Source organism: Sprattus sprattus (assembly GCF_963457725.1).
Source record: "Sprattus sprattus genome assembly, chromosome: 17".
In the NCBI taxonomy this organism is placed as follows: Eukaryota; Metazoa; Chordata; class Actinopteri; order Clupeiformes; family Clupeidae; genus Sprattus; species Sprattus sprattus.
In genome coordinates this window covers 11,618,120-11,637,974 of record NC_137915.1, presented here as the reverse complement: position 1 = coordinate 11,637,974, position 19,855 = coordinate 11,618,120, and the positions used below count along the sequence as shown (strand labels likewise).

Genomic DNA, 19,855 nt, shown 5'->3' with positions numbered 1-19,855 from the left:
CATTTATTATCACATAAGCATTTAATTATCACGGCAAACAATTACGCTGCACTGAACTGTAAGTAAAGTTTTAAAAATGTAAAATAACTAAACATGTAATTATTTCTTGTGAACGAATATCATTCACGTCTTACTAAACATAGACACTCGAAAGTGAACGAGGTTAATAAGTCCTTTCTGTTTCCTCTTCTGAGCATATGCAGGTTACATGAAAAAATATCCAAAGCCCCGTATCCGAAGACCCAGTCAAAATGAACGAAACATTTCGGTTTTCTCTAGCTTCCCATGCTGAGCCTATGCAGATCACGTGAAAAATGATCCAAATACTTTTATCCGGCAGATGACCTAATCGTTCACCTCCCGACCGTCTTTGGATCAACATTTCGTTCATCTGCCGGATATCGGTCTTTCGTTCAATGATTTGTTCTTTTGCCGGATATTGGTCTTTCGTTCAATGTTTCGTTCTTTTGCCAAACGTGTTTTTGGATCTATGATTTGTTCATCTGCCGGATATGAGACTTTGGATCCTTTTCCACGTGACCTGCATAGGCTCAGTACAGTCAGCTAGAGGAAACAGAAATGATTCGTTCTTTTTCCGACTGGGTCTCTCGGATACCGGTCTTTGGATCATTTTTCACGTGACCTGCATTCAACAAATAATTTCTGTTTCCTTGGCTTAGCCAATGCAACAGTCCCGATGCGCGGTCATGAACGAGAAAAAGAACGAATCTTTTTTTGAGAGGACTCGTTACTCTCGAGTCGTTGTAAGGATTCGTTCAAAATGAACGAATCGTTCACGAACGACACATCACTAATGCATCCTGACTTCATCAGTCCGCCGTTTCAATATTCATGGCTTTCAATTTATTAAAATATCTGCTATGTTGAGAACTTACACAGGTGTAGGCTATTACTTGATTTGTCTACGCGTTTAAACGAGTACCAGTAGAACGCGGGGCCTCGGGAAGGCAGACAACTGCATTGGTTTATCAATGAAAGCTCAACTCGTTTGTGTTGCATCTCGAAATATAATAGTATTAATATTATTATTGATAAACCGGTGCGGTTGAAAACTGTCGTTCCACTGCGAGGGCCAGCCCGACGTACACGAATACAAATGCTCATTAAATTTCCACTCAAAATACTGTCAAAAGTTTGATTATTGATTTCCAACGCAGCCTCCATTGGTGAAAATAATGGTATACGTAGGTAATAAACATGAATAGTAATAATAGATAAACTTGACTTTCATAATTTGTGTGTTCCATTTCTGACCACTGGTTAGTTCTAGATTCTATTGATATAGATTTCAGTAGTTTGCATTGGGAGGTAAACCTTGATCTTGAATCTTTGAACCATACATGATAGCACCATGGGGCTTGGACTATTGTCAATGTATTAGCCTATCTATTTTAATTTAAAGTGGAAGCAAAATGATAACCTCAAGCATAGCCTCCATTATTTATGAAATGTAAATAATAATAAAAAAAAAAACAGTGATTTCTGCTGATAGGTAACACAGACTGTGCGCGCATAGCGCGCAATTTTTTGGGGGGAGCACCGAAGAGCCATTTTGACCCAGGAAAAACCCTGTGTGTGCCAGATTGCCAGATAATCTTTGATACTGGTCCACTAAGAGGTATTGCAATGCTAATGTCATTTTTCTTTTACAATGAGAGTCAAGAATGTTCTGAAGCCGCAGTGTTCTTGCAAACGTGAAGCTTTACTGAGAGTGAAACGACAGTGACATGGCGGAGAGCATGAAATGGACGAGGCGAGAGAGAAACTGTCCCTGATCAATTAGACTGACTCACTCTCTCCATTAGATAGAGCTCTGGGTGAACATGTGATAACCCTTTACTGCAGTGATGGGCAAATACAGCAAATAGGGCACAATATTCTCATTGATCTCTTAACAGCACATTGATCCCTTGGACACTCATATTTGGTCAATGAAAATAAACTGTGATCTGATAGCTATGTTTTTTGCTATTTTAGGCTTGCAGCGCTGCCTTGTTTCCCCTTTCTCTTTTGTATGGAAGTACGGAATCATGTATGAAATTAATAAATAGGCCTACTGTAAATGATCCTTGGAGTGAATGAATAGGCCTGTAATATCTTGATTGCATCTTTTGTGCACTGCCACGCACTCTCATTATAGCATTATGACCATTATGTCTCTCTGCCGGGGCACAGTGATTGCGAGGAGTGTGTGTGTGTGTTTGTGTGGCTCTTTCTGAAGGGCACGGAAGGTTCTGTGAAGGAGCCTTACGGACCCAGCATCTGGTTCAGGGCAGGGTGCCTTCCAGATGGCCCGCACTCTTTCAGCTCCCTAGTGGGGCCGTAACGGACCCTGAGGAGCTGTAGAGGGGAGTGTCAAGTTAGAAATGTGTTTGTGTCTAAGCGTGTCTGTGTGCGTGAGTGTATGTATGTGTGTGTGGGGACAGCCTGTAAGGGTTCATCGAGTCTATCTGATTGCCCAGTCAGGCAGCAGATCATCATGTGACCTTCAGCAGAGTGCTTATCAGAGAGGGTCAGGAGATTCCTCTGAGAGACTTTACTGGTGTGGGAATTACATGGGAATAATATAGGATATACTATAATGAAATAATACGCAGGAACAATATAGGATATAATAGAATGATATACTACACAGGAATAATATAGCGTATAAAATAATATATTGTAGTTTAGATACCATTAGAAGGGGACTCACATACACACACAAACAAACATTTAGTCATGCATACAAGAATTTAGAGCCTATCTGTGTGTGTGGGTGTGCATATTTGCATGTGTGTGTGTGTGCATGTATGGAGGTGTGTGTGTGCATATGCAGTTTTGCCTGTATGTGTGTGCATGAATTTGTGCCTCCACTAGAGCGTGCACTGTCCCTGTGTCACCCTGGCCCTGTCATGTGGCAGAGTAATCCTAGCTGACCGTTTGGAGAAGGGCATTTTTTCTCTGACCTACTAAATGATGTAATCTCTGCAAGGATCGATGATTATTCCTAAACGCCTCTTGTGCAGAAGGACAAGTCTGCACCCTTTTCACAGCTTAAATGTTTGCCTCGTATTGTAACTCAATTACTAATATCTCTTCGGGCAATCAGTCTGGTTTCATCTTTGTGCAGGTCATGACTAGAAAATCAGGAGCTAGTCACTTTTTGTTAATCTTTGCACACGATACCATGCTGTGTGTTGTTTGATGAGGACAGGTCAGAAGATATATTTTCCTTATTGTCTTTTTCATCTCTTTCTCCGCTTCTCCTTCTTTTCCCCTATTCACAGTGAAAACAGACAAGCCTGACAAGATGGACGGATTCCAAACGTTTGACGACTTTGATGTGTTTGATAAAGTGGAGAAGACTGACAAGGCAGAGCCGAAAGGCAACCTGGAGAAAACCGAGAAGATGGACATGTTTGGAAAGGCGGAGAATCTCGACAAAATGGATAAGGACAGTAAAGTGGATAAAGCCGAGAAGATGGACATGTTTGGAAAGGCGGAGGATCTCGACAAAATGGATAAGGACAGTAAAGTGGATAAAGCCGAGAAGGCAGAGAAAGACGAGCACAAAGAAAAGGACAAAATCGAGCCCATCGAACTAAAGGCAAAGACGGACAAAACCGAAACGCCCCCGGTTGAAAAGACCGAAATAAAAGATCAATGTGAGAAACCCAAGGAAGCTGATAAGGTTGAAAAGGTGGACCTGGCTGACAAGGCGAAAGGAACTGACAAGGCAGAAAAGGATAAAGAAACAGACAAGATGGAAAAAGTTGAGAAAGTTGAGCTCAAGCCAGAGAAACATGAAGTGGAGAAGGTAGAGGTGACTCCAAAAACAGACGACAAGAAGGAGGAGAAAGTGGAAAAGAAAGAAGAGAAAAAAGAGGAGAAGAAAGAAGTGAAGGAAGACAAGAAAGAAGAAAAGGTGGAGAAGAAAGAGGAGGAACAGAGAGCTGAAAAAGACAAAGTCCCAACCCCAGCCAAGACGGAGAAGAAGGAACAGGAGGAGAAGCCGATCAAGGTTGAGAAGGCCGAAAAGAAAGAGAGTCCTGAGAAGAAGACTGCCAAAGTGGAGAAGAACGACAAAATTGACAAGGCCAAAAAACCTGCAGCTAAACCAGCATTAACCAGCGCTACTCCAAGCAGGGACCCCACCAGCCCAGACAAGAAGACCAAGGTAGGCCTATCACACGGCTTCTTTCTTCCCACAGGGAGGAGGACTTGCACTCTTTTCTCCCCCATTCACAACTGCTTCTGCTTCTGCTCTATGTCAACTTATCCAAAAGGCTGAAAATGATTTTCAAACCCATAGTGCCATCTCAGTTTAAACGTCCATTAGCAATCAGGATAATCACTCGGTCACCGTTGTGATTTCTGAAATGACTCCTTTTAATCAGCTTAATAACCTTTCTGACTAAACAAAAAGCTAAAAGTCACCCTCCCGCAAGGAATTGATGGTTTATGTAAATTGTGATATTTCCCCTCAGTGAGTGAATTTATGGCTTGCGTTCCTCATGGAACTGTTAAATAATGCTGCTTTGGCTTCTCCTTTGTTGCTGTTGTCATTTTTGCCGCTGTGGTTTTGTGTTCTATTTCTTTTCCTTTACTCTTTCGTTCATCCTTTGCTCCCTCCATCCGTCCGGTGTTCTGTCCTGCCATGCAGCTCGTTGCCGGGGCGACCAAACCGGGCTCCGCCAAGCCTCGGCCGAGCTCGGTGGCGTTGTCTGCTGCAGCAGCCCCCAAACGTCTGTCCACAGCCTCCACCACCACAGCCTCCACCCTCAGTAAAAAGCCCCTGGTGCCTAAGGCACCCACCCCCTCCACAGCCCCAAAGCGCCTCTCATCCGCAACCACCCGACCCCCCACCTCCACCTCCATCTCCTCCACAGCTGCCAGGGAGGTCAAGCCCAAGGTGAGTCCCCCCCCTCCCTCGCACGATATCCACTGCCTTACCCTGACTGTCCACCAGGACGGCACTGGTGGTTGCACGTCTCCCCTCCCTTTGTGTACTTCCTGTCAGGCCCAGTTTCCAGGTTTGAATGCATGTTGCATCATATTTTTTTTTTTTTACTTCTTTTGTGTTATTAGCCAAATGTGTGCCATATAAGCGTTTTAAACCAAACATATAAATACACGCATCAGCAAACCATAGCAGAACCTTAGCACAACAGAAAAGCAGAAAAGGCAGCTCCTTATCTTGAGTCTACCGCAGCTTCTCTCTCTCCCACTCTCTTTCTCCATCTCTCGGTCTCTCTCTTTCCCTAATCTGAGGAGAAAGTGAAAGCCCTGCCTGCCACTCTGTAATCTGGGCAGCACTGGGAGCTGCGCCGTGCTGCGCTGCACTGCTAAACCTGGCAGGCATTAAGCTCTCAGCCAACAGGGTGCTGAGTGGCAGGTTAGAGGCTTAAACTCAGCACAGCAGAGGAGGGAGAAAGGAGAGAAGAGGAGAGGAGAGAAATGAGAGGAGAGAGGAGAGGAGTAATATGAGAGAAGGTAAAATACACATGGGGAGGAATCAAAGAGTTGAGAGGTAAGATGAGGTGAGGGCAACAATGACATTGATAAAAGAGAGGAGACCAGGAGGGATGAGAAAAGTGAAAAAGAGACGAGTGGAGCGAAAGAGAGACAGTTCAAAGCTACCTCAGAGAGTGGAGAGTGGATAGAGAGACAGTTTAAAGCTACCTCAGAGAGAGGAGAGAGAGAGACAGTTTAAAGCTACCTCAGAGAGAGGAGAGTGGATAGAGAGACACAGTGTAAAGCTACCTCAGAGAGAGGAGAGTGGAGAGAAAGAGAGAGACAGTTTAAAGTTACCTCAGAGAGAGGAGAGTGGAGAGACAGACAGTTTAAAGCTACCTCAGAGAGAGGAGAGAGAGACACAGTTTAAAGCTACCTCAGAGAGAGGAGAGTGGAGAGAAAGAGAGAGACAGTTTAAAGTTACCTCAGAGAGAGGAGAGTGGAGAGACAGTTTAAAGCTACCTCAGAGAGAGGAGAGTGGAGAGAAAGAGAGAGACAGTTTAAAGTTACCTCAGAGAGAGTAGAGTGGAGAGACAGTTTAAAGTTACCTCAGAGGGAGGAGATTGGAGAGAGAGCGACCGTTTAAAGCTACCTTGGAGAGTGGATAGAGAGACAGTTTAAAGCTACCTCAGAGAGAGGAGAGAGAGAGACAGTTTAAAGCTACCTCAGAGAGAGGAGAGAGAGAGACAGTTTAAAGCTACCTCAGAGAGAGGAGAGAGAGAGACAGTTTAAAGCTACCTCAGAGAGAGGAGAGTGGATAGAGAGACAGTTTAAAGCTACCTCAGAGAGAGGAGAGTGGAGAGAGAGACAGTTGAAAGTTGCCTCAGAGGGAGGAGATTGGAAAGAGAGCGCCCGTTTAAAGCTACCTCAGAGAGAGGAGAGTGGAGAGAAAGAGAGAGAGAGAGAGAGACAGTTTATAGCTACCTTAGAGAGTGGAGAAAAAGAGAGACAGTTGAAAGCTACCTCGGAGAGGGGAGAGAAAGAGAGAGAGAAACAGTTTAGTCTTCGAGAGGGGAGAGACAGTTAAAAACTGCCTCAGAGAGAGGAAAGTGGGAAGAGAAAGATAAGAGAAAGGAGAGAGAAAAGAGAAAGGAGAGGGCATGAACAGACATGGGTGGAGGAATCTGGAGGGATGTGAGGCCTGACCTCATTCATCACCGGCTAACAGGAGACTTCCCAAATTCGCAGCCTTGCCTGAGGGTTGCCCTCCTCTGTCCCATCAGCCACCATGTCTGATGTGGGGTCTCAGCTCTCTATGATCTCTTCTTTCTATTTATCTGGAGTGAGTTTAAGGAGGTCTGATGAAGTCTGTTTCAGAGGCTAAGACGATGTCACTGGTGACAGGAGCACAGGAGAGAGAGAGAGAGAGAGAGAGAGAGAGAGAGAGAGAGAGAGAGAGAGAGAGAGAGGGACAGAAAGAGAAAAGCCAGCGCCAACAGAATATAGGTTTCTAGTCTCCCTTACGCCTCACGCCTCTCTCACATTACAGCTCCATGGCAACACCACCCTGTAGCCAGGGGCAACCTTCTCATAAAGGAAAGAATTAAAAACGCCACTTAGTTTCATGCACTTGTGAAGCAGGGAGAGCTATACCTTTGAAGGACCAGAAAGAATTACATTTTGCTGTTTTATCCCTCCAGTTTCGTTATCAAAATTACCTCTTTTTCTTTTCATTTTTATAGGAAAATTAGATTCACTGGCAAACTGTAAACCTAAACTCAGCTGTAACCATAACCTTCTTAGAAAAAATACTTAAAACTTCATCTGTTAATGAACAAACTAACCCATTTAATGAGAATGATCTGACCTAAGCATAACTGAGCTGTTACCACCATCTAGTGGAAGCATGTGGTAGTGCAGTAAAAAATGCACTAGTTTCTCTGATTCCTCTTTCACTGACACAGTCATTTTCAACTGTAAGCTTTAGAATTGCTTGTTCAGAGAATTGGATGTATGTAAGCCAATGAAAGGACAAAGTTCAGTATGTCATTTGAAGACTTACAAAACCACTCAGCCCTTGTGATGGAATCCTTGGTGGTGGGTGATTTGCTCGGACTGTTCCGGATCAAGGCCAGATCTGAGCGCGATCAGAACCAGGGTCTACTGTCCTCAGGGATGATGGGAATCCCTTAACATGTCCAACTCACAACATCCTTATCATCTCCTGTCTTCATCCAGTGTCTCTTCTCTCCACTTAGTTTTGTGTCACTTAGTCACACCATCTTCTTTTGACCCCCCCCCAACCCTATCCTCCCCAACCAGGTACCCACAGAAAAGCGCCCCCTGGTGCCAAAGGCGAGTACTGCCACCCCCGCGGCCCGCTCCACAGCCACCCCCGCGGCCCGCTCCACAGCCACTAAAAATGGCACCACCACTGCCACTAAAAACGGCACCACCACTGCCGCGGCAACCAGCAAAACTACCACGGCAACCCGCACATCACTCTCAGCCCGCACCACAGCAAGCGCTCCGACAGCACGACGCTCCATGGGTAAGCTTCAAACCTACAGTCTGTGTCCGTACACGGTGTGATGAAGACAGACTTCCAGAAGACATTCATGGATTCATGTCATGACACTTTATTCATAAACATTCATGTCCCCACACACATCAGACAGAAGAGACGAGTTGATTTAGGTACTTAATCTAGGGCACTGTTTTATTAAGTCACAATCCACACTTCTGAATTCAACTAGATCAGGAACATATAAATGTGTCTTACCCTGTACATCATAAACATGAAACCCCTCATATCTTAATTTCTCTCTTCCTCTCTTCAGTAGCGAAGGCTGAGAGCAAACCTGGAGAGGAGAAGAAGAAGACCTCAGGTAGTGAGGCAGTCCCCCTCCCCTCTGTGTTCATTTCACTCATCTACCTTCAGTGTTTACGCCATACACACACACACACACAACAATTCCCCAAAACCCTCTTTAAGCCCCCATCAGCCATTTGTCCCTGGACTGTCTGATGTTTCCAGTCCAGTCCCAGGACTGCCAGTGAAAGGTTAATGCGGTAATATTTCTGATTCCAGAATGCGGAGTAAGCCATTTGCCTCTGACTAGCGCTGGATGAGGAAGTGTGTTAGAGATGAGGGGAGAGCAGGAGGAGCAGCAGGCCTGTTCTGTCCTGTCCTGAGAGGGATAATCCTCCTCTGTGAGCTCTGAGTCAGGCTACTCAACACATGACACTGAGGCCTCTGCTGTCGCCCACGCTGGTTAAAAACCAGCAGCAATGCCAGCCTTAAATCCTTCCGCCTTCCCATGACCACGGACCAGATTTCATCTCCCTGGAGGGATTTTGCTGTTAAACGACTGAGAGAGAATGTTGCTGAATGATCTGATTCTGAGACGTCAGCGACAACATTACTCCAGTGATCCAGCTAAGGCATCCGTGACAGGATAGACTCAGGACCTGAAGAATAGGAGCATTCATCTGAGCCTGGTGTAGACGACAGCTTGAAATAAAAACATGTATAGCATAAATGTGATGAGAAGTCTGAGGGCATGAACGAAAGCCATTGGGTGGCGTGTGGGAGCATTGCCCTGACCTACCCGTGTTTGCACTTAGGGTGTTGCGCATAGTATTAAATTAGCCAAGTTGTTAAATTAGCTTTAGTTCTTGCGCGGCAAACTTTTTTTGCTTGTTTTTGTATTGCCAGTTTCCTGATTGTGTATTTTCTGATAAATATTTTGGGGAAAGCATCAAAGAGAGCTTTAGTTTTGTGTTGTTGTTGTTGTTGTTGTTGTGGAGTTGTTTGGCAGAAGATGGCTTTGATCAGAGGTAATTTCATGGCTGATGGGAGACCTTTGTGCCTTCCAGCCGTAGACACTTCCCCTCTCAGACTAATGAGTGCTGGGGCTCTAGAGTGATTGTTTGGGGTTCTGTTTACTCTCGGCTTAGATAAGGATGGTGCCATTTCATTCAGGTTTTGACTGTCTCATTCCCACTCCCACTCTTTCTCACACACACACACACACACACACACACACACACACACATACACACACATACACATATGCTCACACATACACACACATACACATATGCTCTCTCTCTCTTTTTCTCACCAGACACACACACACACACACACACACATACACACACATACACATATGCTCACACATACACACACATACACATATGCTCTCTCTCTCCCTCTTTCTCACCACACACACAGACACACACACGCACACACACACACGCTCGCAAACCCTTGTTCTCACCTCAAACACTCTTCCGTCTCCAGACACCAAGCCTACTTCACGGCCTTCGACAAGCACCAGCATTGGGGCAGCGGCTCGCCCTCGCCCCACCACCACCAGGCCCTCCACCGCCACACCCAGTGGCCCCTCCACTTCGGTGCCTGAGAGGAAGCCCCCCGTGCCCCGCGCCCCCCGCCCCAGCAGCGCCACCACGTCGACCGCCAGCGCCGCGGCCAAAACCCGCCCCGCTACGGCCGACATCCGCAGCGCCCGCTCCAAGGTCGGCTCCACGGATAACTTGAAGCACCAGCCAGGGGGTGGAAGGGTAAGATCATAAACACGTAGCTATCGTCCTGTCCCACACACTTACACCCTTGCTCCCTTAAAGTAGATGTTTAGCTGCCAAGGAAGTAGAAGGGAAGACTACAGGAAGTCTTTTTATCCTTTAACCTTTCTAACCCTCTCAACATTGACAGCGGTGTTGTCTAGCCTTCTGCAGGTAACTACTGGATTAAATTGACAGTGACGACATGACTTTGTGTCCTGCTTTAGACAGTAAGGGACACCTAGCAGTAAATTAGCTGAATATGCTTAAACATGTAGAATTTATGTAAGGAAGTGAAGCTGAATCATGACAATGACGACATGACTAAATTAAAAATATTGCCGCTGGTGGACAGTATCTAGACACTCACTACAACTAAGTCTTCTATTTTTAAATAGCTTCAATCATGTCAATACTGCACACTTTTAATGGTTAATCCATAGGCTAGTGCGCTATCGTGAGCTTGTGACCTGCGTTGTCCTCCTGATGAGCTCTTTGCAGCCCCTGTGAATGGCAGTGTTTGTGTAGTATGATGTTAGTTGCATGAAGCCGTGGATGCTTTCCTACTGACTCTTCCTGCTCCTGTCCCGGGTGTTTTCTCCTAGTCAGCTGATCCTGATCACTGACACGTGGCTCTCCTCTCTCGACTGAACACTTCAGCTTCCCTGGCTTCTCTTAATACCTTTCCAACAGCAGAGGAAAAGCACCCTGGAATGCTGAATTCAATTAATGAAGGAATGCCTGTCAGTCTTTACCTAGATCACTGCATGTCTTTTTTTCCAACTCTTTCTCACTGCACTCGTTCCCTTATGTTCATCGTTCGTCTCTCATTCTGTCCATCTCCTCCTCACTCCCCACTTCACACTCTGTTTCTCCTGGCTAAGGTCTTCTCTGTGAGTCTAGCACACACATGCGTGTGTGTTTGTATGTGTGTGTATCTGTCTAACATGGCTGCTAACATGGCTTGCTGGAGCCATCATGAGAGAGGGACGATAAAGATGAACACAAACAAATGAACAAGATAAAATTAATTCATGTGCTTGCTGTTAAATGAGCATGTGTTCTAGACGTTAAATTAACATATAGACTAGCCATTAAATGAACATATGGACTAGACGTTAAATGAACATATAGACTAGATGTGAAATGAACATATGAACTAGACGTTAAATAAACATATGGACTAGACGTTAAATGAACATAATGACTAGACGTTAAATGAACATATAGACTAGACGTTAAATGAACATGCGAACTAGACGTTAAATGAACATATCGACTAAACGTTAAATGAAAATTCGCAATTAAATGGACATGTGTTCCAGCCATTAAATTAACATATTGACTAGCCATTAAATAAACATATTGACTAGCCGTAAAATGAACATGTACTAGTCGTTAAATGAACATATAGACTAGCAGTTAAATGAACATGTACTAGCCGTTAAATGAACATGTAAACTAGCAGTAAAATGAAAATATGGGCTAACAGTTAGCACATGTGGAGGATCAGGGTTTGTAAGTTGATTCAGAATCATGAAGGTTCAACCACATTGGCCCTTCTGAGTCCTTCTGACCAAGTTGTAATTCTTCCTCCAAAGCCTTTGGCATGTCATTGCAACCTAAAATCTCATTGAGGGCCCTGTTTTAACCCTGTCAACTTCTTGATAGAATGTCCCGTACAAGTATGGCTAAGAAGATCATCACACATTACACCCCTCCCCCTCGAGGCATTCACACACACACAAAAGTATGATAGTGAATTGACCTCTAGTGCCACCCTAGACCCCCCCACCCCACCCCACTCCCCTCTCCCAGCTGCACCGCACCGTGTGCTGTAATAACCTTGGTGGGGGGGGTGATGTCTCTCCAGGTGTCAGCATCTCTCAGCAAGACCGACTCCAAAGATACAAGCCAGGGCAAAGTGAGTTCATCCCATTACATTCACCCACTCTCTGCTCTCTCCTCAACCTTCCTGTGCCTGTGCCTCTATCTCTCTCTCTCTCTCTCTCTCTCTCTATCTCTCTCTCTCTATCTCCCTATCTCCTCATCTCTCTATCCCTCTCTCTCTCTCTCTGTCCCTGTATTTCAAGTTATTGCACTCATTGTCTCTGTCTCTCTGTGTCTTTCTTGAACTGTCCTCTTTGTTTATTGTTGACAGCTTTCTCTTCACTTCATCTCGTCCTGATCTCTCTCTCTCTCTCAGTGTTTCCTATTTGTCCCAGACATATTTTTCACATCATTCAAGACCACTACTTAAGTCCATGGCTTAAACTCCAAAAATGCTGTCATACATTCTCATACAAACATAAACAAACACACACACACACACACACACACACACACACACACACACACACCTGCACACAGTACATTCATAAAGACCCATGGATGGATACACAGTGTGAAGATGGACTTGAGAATTTCTTAATGCATCCTTTTATGCTCTGATGCATGACTCCAGTATAGCGGTCTTTAGCATGACGAGCTTCCTGCAGTTTATTTGACCCTTGCTGTTGCCAAATATGACGCTAAGCGACTTCATGAATTTATCAGTGTCAACAAGAAAGTATCTCTTAGAGCTTCTCTGCCTGTTTTGGTGGTTGTTCCACCTGGCCAATCACGTTTGCTGCCCTTACCAAAAGGCATGGTGACCACTTTTGGAATGGAAACGTACTCACCAGAACTGTAGAGTAATCTGGGTATTTGCCAGCGCTAATCTCCAAACCTTTATGAGACGTAGATGCAGACCCAGTTACCAGCTGATCCTGGAGCAGACTCGGCTCAGTTCTGGTGGTGAAGACCATGCCTAGATCCAGCCCAGGACTGTTCCAGGATCAGCCGTAGTCTGGGCAGATTGACCAGAACAGCCATCAGTGCAGCATATTGTGGTGTTGTGTTTTCTTATCTTATCCCCAAAAATGCGAATTATAGTCAACGTAAAGCCTTATAGTAGCCTTATTGGCTTGCTTGTCAAATGCGTAGCTAAAATTAGAAGTTTTTCTCACTCATCTTGAATGACATTCAGAGTGGGCTCAACGATATGTGGGAATACATAGCAGTGGGTGAGATGCTGTGATCCTGCAATGTAGCCCATGGCCACAAGAGGGAGTTTTTGTGTCGAGCTCTCAGGTCTGTCAACAGAGAGCTTCTGCCTTCAGTCACCCTAATTACTCTCCAAACCACAAAATAACCACACAATGGCTGATGGCTGTCTCCTGGCTTGTCAACCTGTAGGCTAACACTGCTTTATGTCTATGCGCACCTGTGTGTGTGTGTGTGTGTGTGCGTGATTAATAGCTTGTTGAGAGTGGTTGTTAGTTAACCTCAGTTTAACTATGTAAACATGTGATTACTAATGACTAATGACACTGTCTGTTTAATGGATGTTTACTGTATGCTTATATGGGGGTTAGTCTTGGGTACTAATGATGAGTTTTACATTGTTCTTGAAGTGAAGTCACGTTGAGTGCTATGTTGTGAGTTTGTCCATATGAAAAAAGAAAATATTAAGTTCAATTTTTAAGGAGAAAATTATATTTTAAACAACTTTTAAAATGTACATGTTAATAGTGATGCTAAACATTTATAGATCATATACATATGCATTGAGCTTCAGCTTAGGGGTAAACTAGGGGTGGACATACTCATACAACAACATTCACCAATCTTTACTCAACTTAAAGTACATTAGTACTGTAGGTATAAGTAGTGTATGTGTACGATATTAGAGTTAACCTCAATCTGTCTGATCTACATAGATGTGGTGTCTAAGTCTAAATCCACTAATAGTTGTACTATTGTACTAATAGTGTTGGTTGAATGGCTTGAATGTGCTGCAGTGTGAGTTGCCTAGGAAAGTAGAGCCTGTAGATGCTTCTGCTCTCTGTCTTACCTCTCTCCACCCCCCACCCCCCACCCCCACCTAACCTGGTGACCCCTGACCTCTGACCTCCTCCCCCCTCCCCTCCTCGTGCTGCCCCTTCTCCCCGTTGCCATGGTGCTGTGTTGTAGGTTCAGATAGTCTCCAAAAAGGTGGACTACAGCCACGTCACCTCTCGCTTGGGCTCCAAGGACAATATCAAGCATGTCCCTGGGGGAGGGAACGTAAGTACCGTGCCAAAACCACCCAGAATGCATGCTGCCCATCGAGCTGTCGCTATGGAGACCACTTGGTTGCTAGGCTCCGCACCGTGTCGCATCATTTTGTGGCTCCCATCAGTTTTCATTTGCAGAGGAGACACAGTTGGTGTCCTGGCTAATGCACGTTAGAGCCGTTATGGTGGCTCTCAGTTGCCAGGTGGTGTCCTGGCTAATGCACGTTAGAGCCGTTATGGTGGCTCTCAGTTGCCAGGTGGTGTCCTGGCTAATGCACATTAGAGCCGTTATGGTGGCTCTCAGTTGCCAGGTGGTGTCCTGGCTAATGCACGTTAGAGCCGTTATGGTGGCTCTCAGTGGCCAGTTGCAGGAGCGGTGCATAGATTGGAAGGGCTCAGCGGATGAACGTGATTCAGTAACTCTTGGTTTGGTTCTTCACACGGTTGAATGTGTGCATCTCCAACGAGTTCAACAGATCCTTCCAACTGCCTGAGACGCTCTCTGTCTCTGCCTTTTGACCTTTCTCTCTAAAAGCAAAGCACCTCTCTCTCTGTCATCCTCATTTATCTCAACTCTGTGTAAACACACTGCTGAAGGCACATACTCTTGGAAACACTCCCTTTCCTTGAGTCCACTTCAATAGTGTGTGTTTGTGTCTGTCTGTCTGTGTCTCTGTCTGTCTGTGTGTGTGTGTGTGTGTGTGTGTGTGTGTGCGTGCATGCGTGTCTTTCTGTCTGTGTGATTGTGTATGACTGAGTGAGTGAGTAAATGAATGTGAGTGTGTGTGTGTGTGTGTGTGTGTGTGTGTGTGTGTGTGTGTGTGTGTGTGTGCGTGTGTCTGTGTTACTAAGTCTGTGTGTGTGTGTGTTTGTGTTTGTGATTGAGTGAGTGAGTTTGTGTGTGTGACTGAGTGAGTGAGTGAGTGTGTTTGTGGGTGTGTGTGTCTGTGTTTGTGTGTGTCTGTGTCTGTCAATCTGCGTGTATGCATGTGGATGTATTAGATGTACCATATGATGTGGTTTATTATGAAGGCAGCCTGTGCATGTTCCAGACTCCTCTTCCATAAACAGGTCTTTATTCATATGTACATGTGCGCGTTTGCAGGTCAGCATCCTGACTAAGAAAGTTGATTTGAGTAAGGTGACCTCAAAATGTGGTTCCAAGGCCAACATGAAACACAAGCCAGGTGAGAAGCCATGTTTGTTCGATTTGTGTGTGTATGGGTGGTGTGTTGTATAAAGCATGTTCACACACTGACGATGGCTTAAGGCCGAAACGCGTCTGTGCGAAATAAACTGGTCTTATTATTAAGGAGAAAAGCTTGAGAGTGCGGTTTTTATTCTACTAATAGTTAACATTCTTTTACACCCGAAAACGCATTTATATTTTTTTTAAGTAAAGCGCGCCTATCCCTACTAAGTATAACGCATGTTACCATGACTGTTTGTGTGGTTTTGCTCATATTGAGGGCAGGGAATGACCACCTCTGTGTTTTAGGAGGCGGAGATGTGAAGATTGAGTCTCACAAGATGTCCATCAAGGGCCAGCCTAAAGTGGGCTCCATGGAAAATGTCAAGCACGAACCTGGTGGTGGCAACATTAAGGTGAGGCAACAGCAGAAGACCTGATTACTGCATACCTCGCCTCCAACGCTATTGAAACTATAAAGTAGTCTCTGAAAAACTCAGTACCATCCTGGTTCCTTGGGGGGACTATTGTTTTTAGTAAGTTCTTCTGATGAGTCTTTTGCAGTACAAGTGACCACCACAAGAGGGCCCTCTATTGACAGCAATTCAACAGTCAGTATAATTAAAAGCACACACACCTTTCACGGACATAGGATTTTTCATGAAGACAAAGAAAACTGCTGGTTGCCTTTTTTTCTAAGCTGTTCAGTCTGTCACACACACATTTTGTATGCACTGTTAATGTGTGTGTGAGTCTATAAGATTCAAGCAGATTTGTTCCCTGTTTTGTGGTGGTAAATTGAGCTTATGAATCCTTAACAAAAGAACTATGCAAGAACCAAAATTATTCATGAAAATTATAACTCGATACATGGAACATGGAAATATATAATAATATAGGGACAGCATATATAAAATATTCTATCGAGATAGTACAAGCATTGGTTTTGTATATTAAAGATGTCAGATCATTTTGTTTTTCTTTACTCTGCTCACATTGTTTGTTTCTTCACTTATTTCATAGCTCTCAACATGTGCAAAGCAACTGTGTTTGTCTCTGTATGATTAAGTGTGAGAATTGACCCTGTCTGTCAACTGGCAGGTGCAACCCAAATTGTGTGGTGTTATGGAGAGGTAGAAAGACACTGTGGTCCACACTTGTTTTAGTTTAGAACAAAAGCAAATGTTTTGATACATAGATAATGTGTTATGTACTGCTAAACTATTTGGTGGAGAGAAAATGGCTGCCCCTATGAAAAGCAGAGAAATAAGGACAGGGAGGCTCTCCATTGATGTGTCCTGGTATCCCATGTGACCCTGTCCTCTACCTGCCAGTCTCTGATTGGGGACCCTGCTGTGAACATTCTACAGTGGCCAGGCAGCTCATTGTGATGTCACCTGACCCCTCAGCCTATGCGAGCTCATCTGTCCCAAGACCACTGTCTCCATGGCTGCGTCATGAAAAAGTGCACACACCCATATCATTTGCACATAGACCTTAGATGCAAACAAGCGATCTGTGTTTGGCAGCTCAGGCCTTAGCTGTACATGCGGGCTTCTGCAAGCAAAGCCCGCCATTTTAGGCAGTTTTGGCCTTAGACACTAAGGCATCTCAAGCTAGAATATTCACAAGGAATACAGCCCTGAAATTTGACAAGGCTGTAAACTTTTACTCATCAATTAAAGGTTGTAAAGCAAATGACACAGGGTATTTATGAGGATGCTCTGTCAAAAGAGGAAGCGTGCATTACATTTTATGAGTAAAGTTTTGGACTGGATTTGTGCTCGTCAGAGAAACTACTCTGGTGGTTGACATGCACTGTTACACACACATAAAAACATAAATAGTGAAACGCAAACATAAAGTATCCTAGCATTAGTTTGTGTCAGCAGCTCTAAAATGACTGGGATCCAACATATGCACAAAACATCTGCACAAAAACACAGCTGCTACTGCTTTTTAGTGTGGGACATATTGGTAGCACTTCACTTGAACGCTTCATCGTAAATTAACATGTCAACGGCACATGCCTGTCATGGACGATGCCATATCTCCAGCCCGAGGCATTCTCCGAGAATCGGTATGTCAAGTGCTGCGTGGTGCCGTTCAAGTTAAGTGCCATCAACTGTCAGTGGCCCTCATCAGCTTTCATTTGCTTCTGTCTCTAATGTTGGTTGTGTTTGCCTTCACATTCTTGTTTTCAAGGAGGAAACCACTCACCACACGAGGAGCTCCTCCACATAGTCTTTGTTGAAAAAAATATCAATTAACATGATCAATTTGCAATGCAATTCAGTGATGTGCAAGCCTGATGTATTTAAAAAAAAACTTTTCTCTCCTGTACACAATTCGATATATGTAAAAACACCCAAACTTATATCAGACCCAGTTTAGCAAAAGCTGTATTGTGACACTAGCATCATGCTTTAGCTGGTAGAGAGTGTTTCGGATATTTGAAAGTAGTAGTTGGGCAGGAAATGTAGAGAGTTCAGGAGAGGGAGAAGGATTACATGACCGATATTAAACTTCATTACACACTTTTTAATTAATAATTAATACAGTTTAGTGCTGAAGTGTTAGACATTTGAATTTAGCTTTTTTGCTCTGCTTCAACAGTTCATTCACATTGTATGTAAAATTTCACTGGAAATTTTACAAAGAGTCATCAGAACGTAAGACATACAACGGGCCACAACATGCTGGTTCTGTTTGGGGGCTCTGCTTCTGTGGTGGACCACATTCCCATTCATGACACCATTTATGTTGGTTTTGAGTTTGCTGTTGTGTTGGTCCTCATCCAGTCCACACACACACACACACACACACACACACACACACACACACACACAAACACACAGACACACACACACACACACATAAACACATGCGACACACTCAGACACACATACATAAACACACACGCGTGCACACACACAGCCACACATACATAAACACACACACACACACAAAAAGACATACATACAAACACACACACACACACACGCTATCGCTCCATCCCATGCCCATCCCACTGTTTTGACTGGCTGGCTCCTGTGTGTTTCTAGGCTGAGGGGGCCGAGGAGGCAGCCGAGGGCACAGGGGCTCCCCCTAGTGGTGGCCAGGCTGAGCTGCCGATGGCCAGCCCTGCCCAGGCCCAGGAGAATGGGCTGCTGAAGGAAGGCCCTCCCAGTGGGAGCGAGGGGCTCCGGGACCCCCAGCAGGGCCTGGACTCGCGCATCCCCGAAACAAGTAAGTGTGTGTTTGGACGCCCCAGTGAGAAGCAAACGATGAGGCATCACTCTGGACTCTCTCTTCTAATTGGTCTGCCGTTTAAGATCATGAATCAGAATAACCACAACGACATCAAGCCATTGGTCAAGACTAGGCGCCCTAAGATCATGACAACAAGTGTTCTCAGTACAGACTGCATAGATTCCTAACAGCTTGTAGAAGGATAGGGAAGCTTTAACGGCCTAGGGTAGCTCAGGCTGTCAGAGAAAAGCTTTGAAAAGGGGCATGTTTGAAGCTGAGTTGATAAAGTCATTATCCTGATGGTGAGTATAAATATGTATCAGTGTTCTTTCATATGTACTGCAAACAGCATCTGTGCTGTTTCACAAGGTTATTGCTGTTAGCTGTGTTTGTGCTTCTCATCCTTTACCTGTTGTTCTGTGCCCTGTGTTGTACTAAGTTTGCATTTAGATGTTTGTTGTGACTGACGTTGTGTTTCCCTGACCACCGAATCGTTTGTGACCTCTTCTTATTTTTCAGGCATTTAATTCTGCTTTTTGCTATCCTTCCACCCTTTCATTTCAACCCCTCCCCTCAACACCAACTTCCCCGACCTGTCTTTTTTTCTGTCCTACCCCCTTCCCCCTTTCTCTCTGTCTTTCTTCTCTCTCTGTCTCTCTGTTTTTCACACCTTCCGATGCAGATTGAGTCTTTCAAGCTCAACTTCCGCGAGAATGCGCGCTCTCGCACGGACCACGGCGCCGACATCATATCCTGGCCAGCCCTGGGTGACAGCCCTGCCCACCGACCCCCCCACCACCACTCACCCCGCAGCGTCTCGCTCCACTACTCCCTGACGTCCACCGCCCCTTCCCTAGACCCCCACCCCTTCAACCCCCCTCAGGGGGGTTACCAGGGCAATGGGGGCGAGCTCGCTGAACACCACAGGACATGACCCCCCCCCCCCCCAGCCCTCTCCCATGTCTACTCTCACTTCATGCTGTTAGTGTCTTCTGACCCCGTGCTCCTTCCTGGTTCACCCTCATTGGCTGAGTTGGTATTTGGCTGTATATACTGAGCTTCGGGCAGGGCAAGGGTTTTATGATGAAGGGGGGCGAGGGGTTGGTTTCAAGGCTTCCTGGAGTTTCACTATGCTTGCCTGTAACTCTCCGGTTCTACTAGACAACTTTGTGTTTGGGCTCCTTGTGTGGGAGGGTTTTAGCAGCGGGACCTCTCGGTTCCGGGGATGGTTTGTCTGTTTGTTTGTTGTTTGGTTATTTTTCCCTGCTGGGTG

At 45.1% G+C, this 19,855-nt stretch overlaps 1 protein-coding gene across 3 annotated transcripts in view; it reads left to right on the top strand.

Moving 5' to 3' along the window:
- The window catches only part of LOC308378345 (uncharacterized protein), a 92,687-nt gene extending 73,248 nt beyond the window's left edge, over positions 1-19,439 (top strand). The window contains exons 8-18 of one of the 3 annotated variants that reach the window (XM_080855220.1): positions 3,291-4,180; positions 4,667-4,915; positions 7,780-8,008; positions 8,298-8,345; positions 9,764-10,044; positions 11,918-11,968; positions 14,059-14,151; positions 15,247-15,328; positions 15,640-15,746; positions 18,396-18,579; positions 19,265-19,439. In XM_080855220.1, coding sequence (XP_080711346.1) covers positions 3,291-4,180; positions 4,667-4,915; positions 7,780-8,008; positions 8,298-8,345; positions 9,764-10,044; positions 11,918-11,968; positions 14,059-14,151; positions 15,247-15,328; positions 15,640-15,746; positions 18,396-18,579; positions 19,265-19,269 — 2,219 coding nt within the window. In that variant the 3' untranslated portion in view covers positions 19,270-19,439. The other 2 variants (XM_080855219.1, XM_080855221.1) reach the window with 2 other exon arrangements.
- The last annotated feature ends 416 nt before the right edge of the window (positions 19,440-19,855 follow it).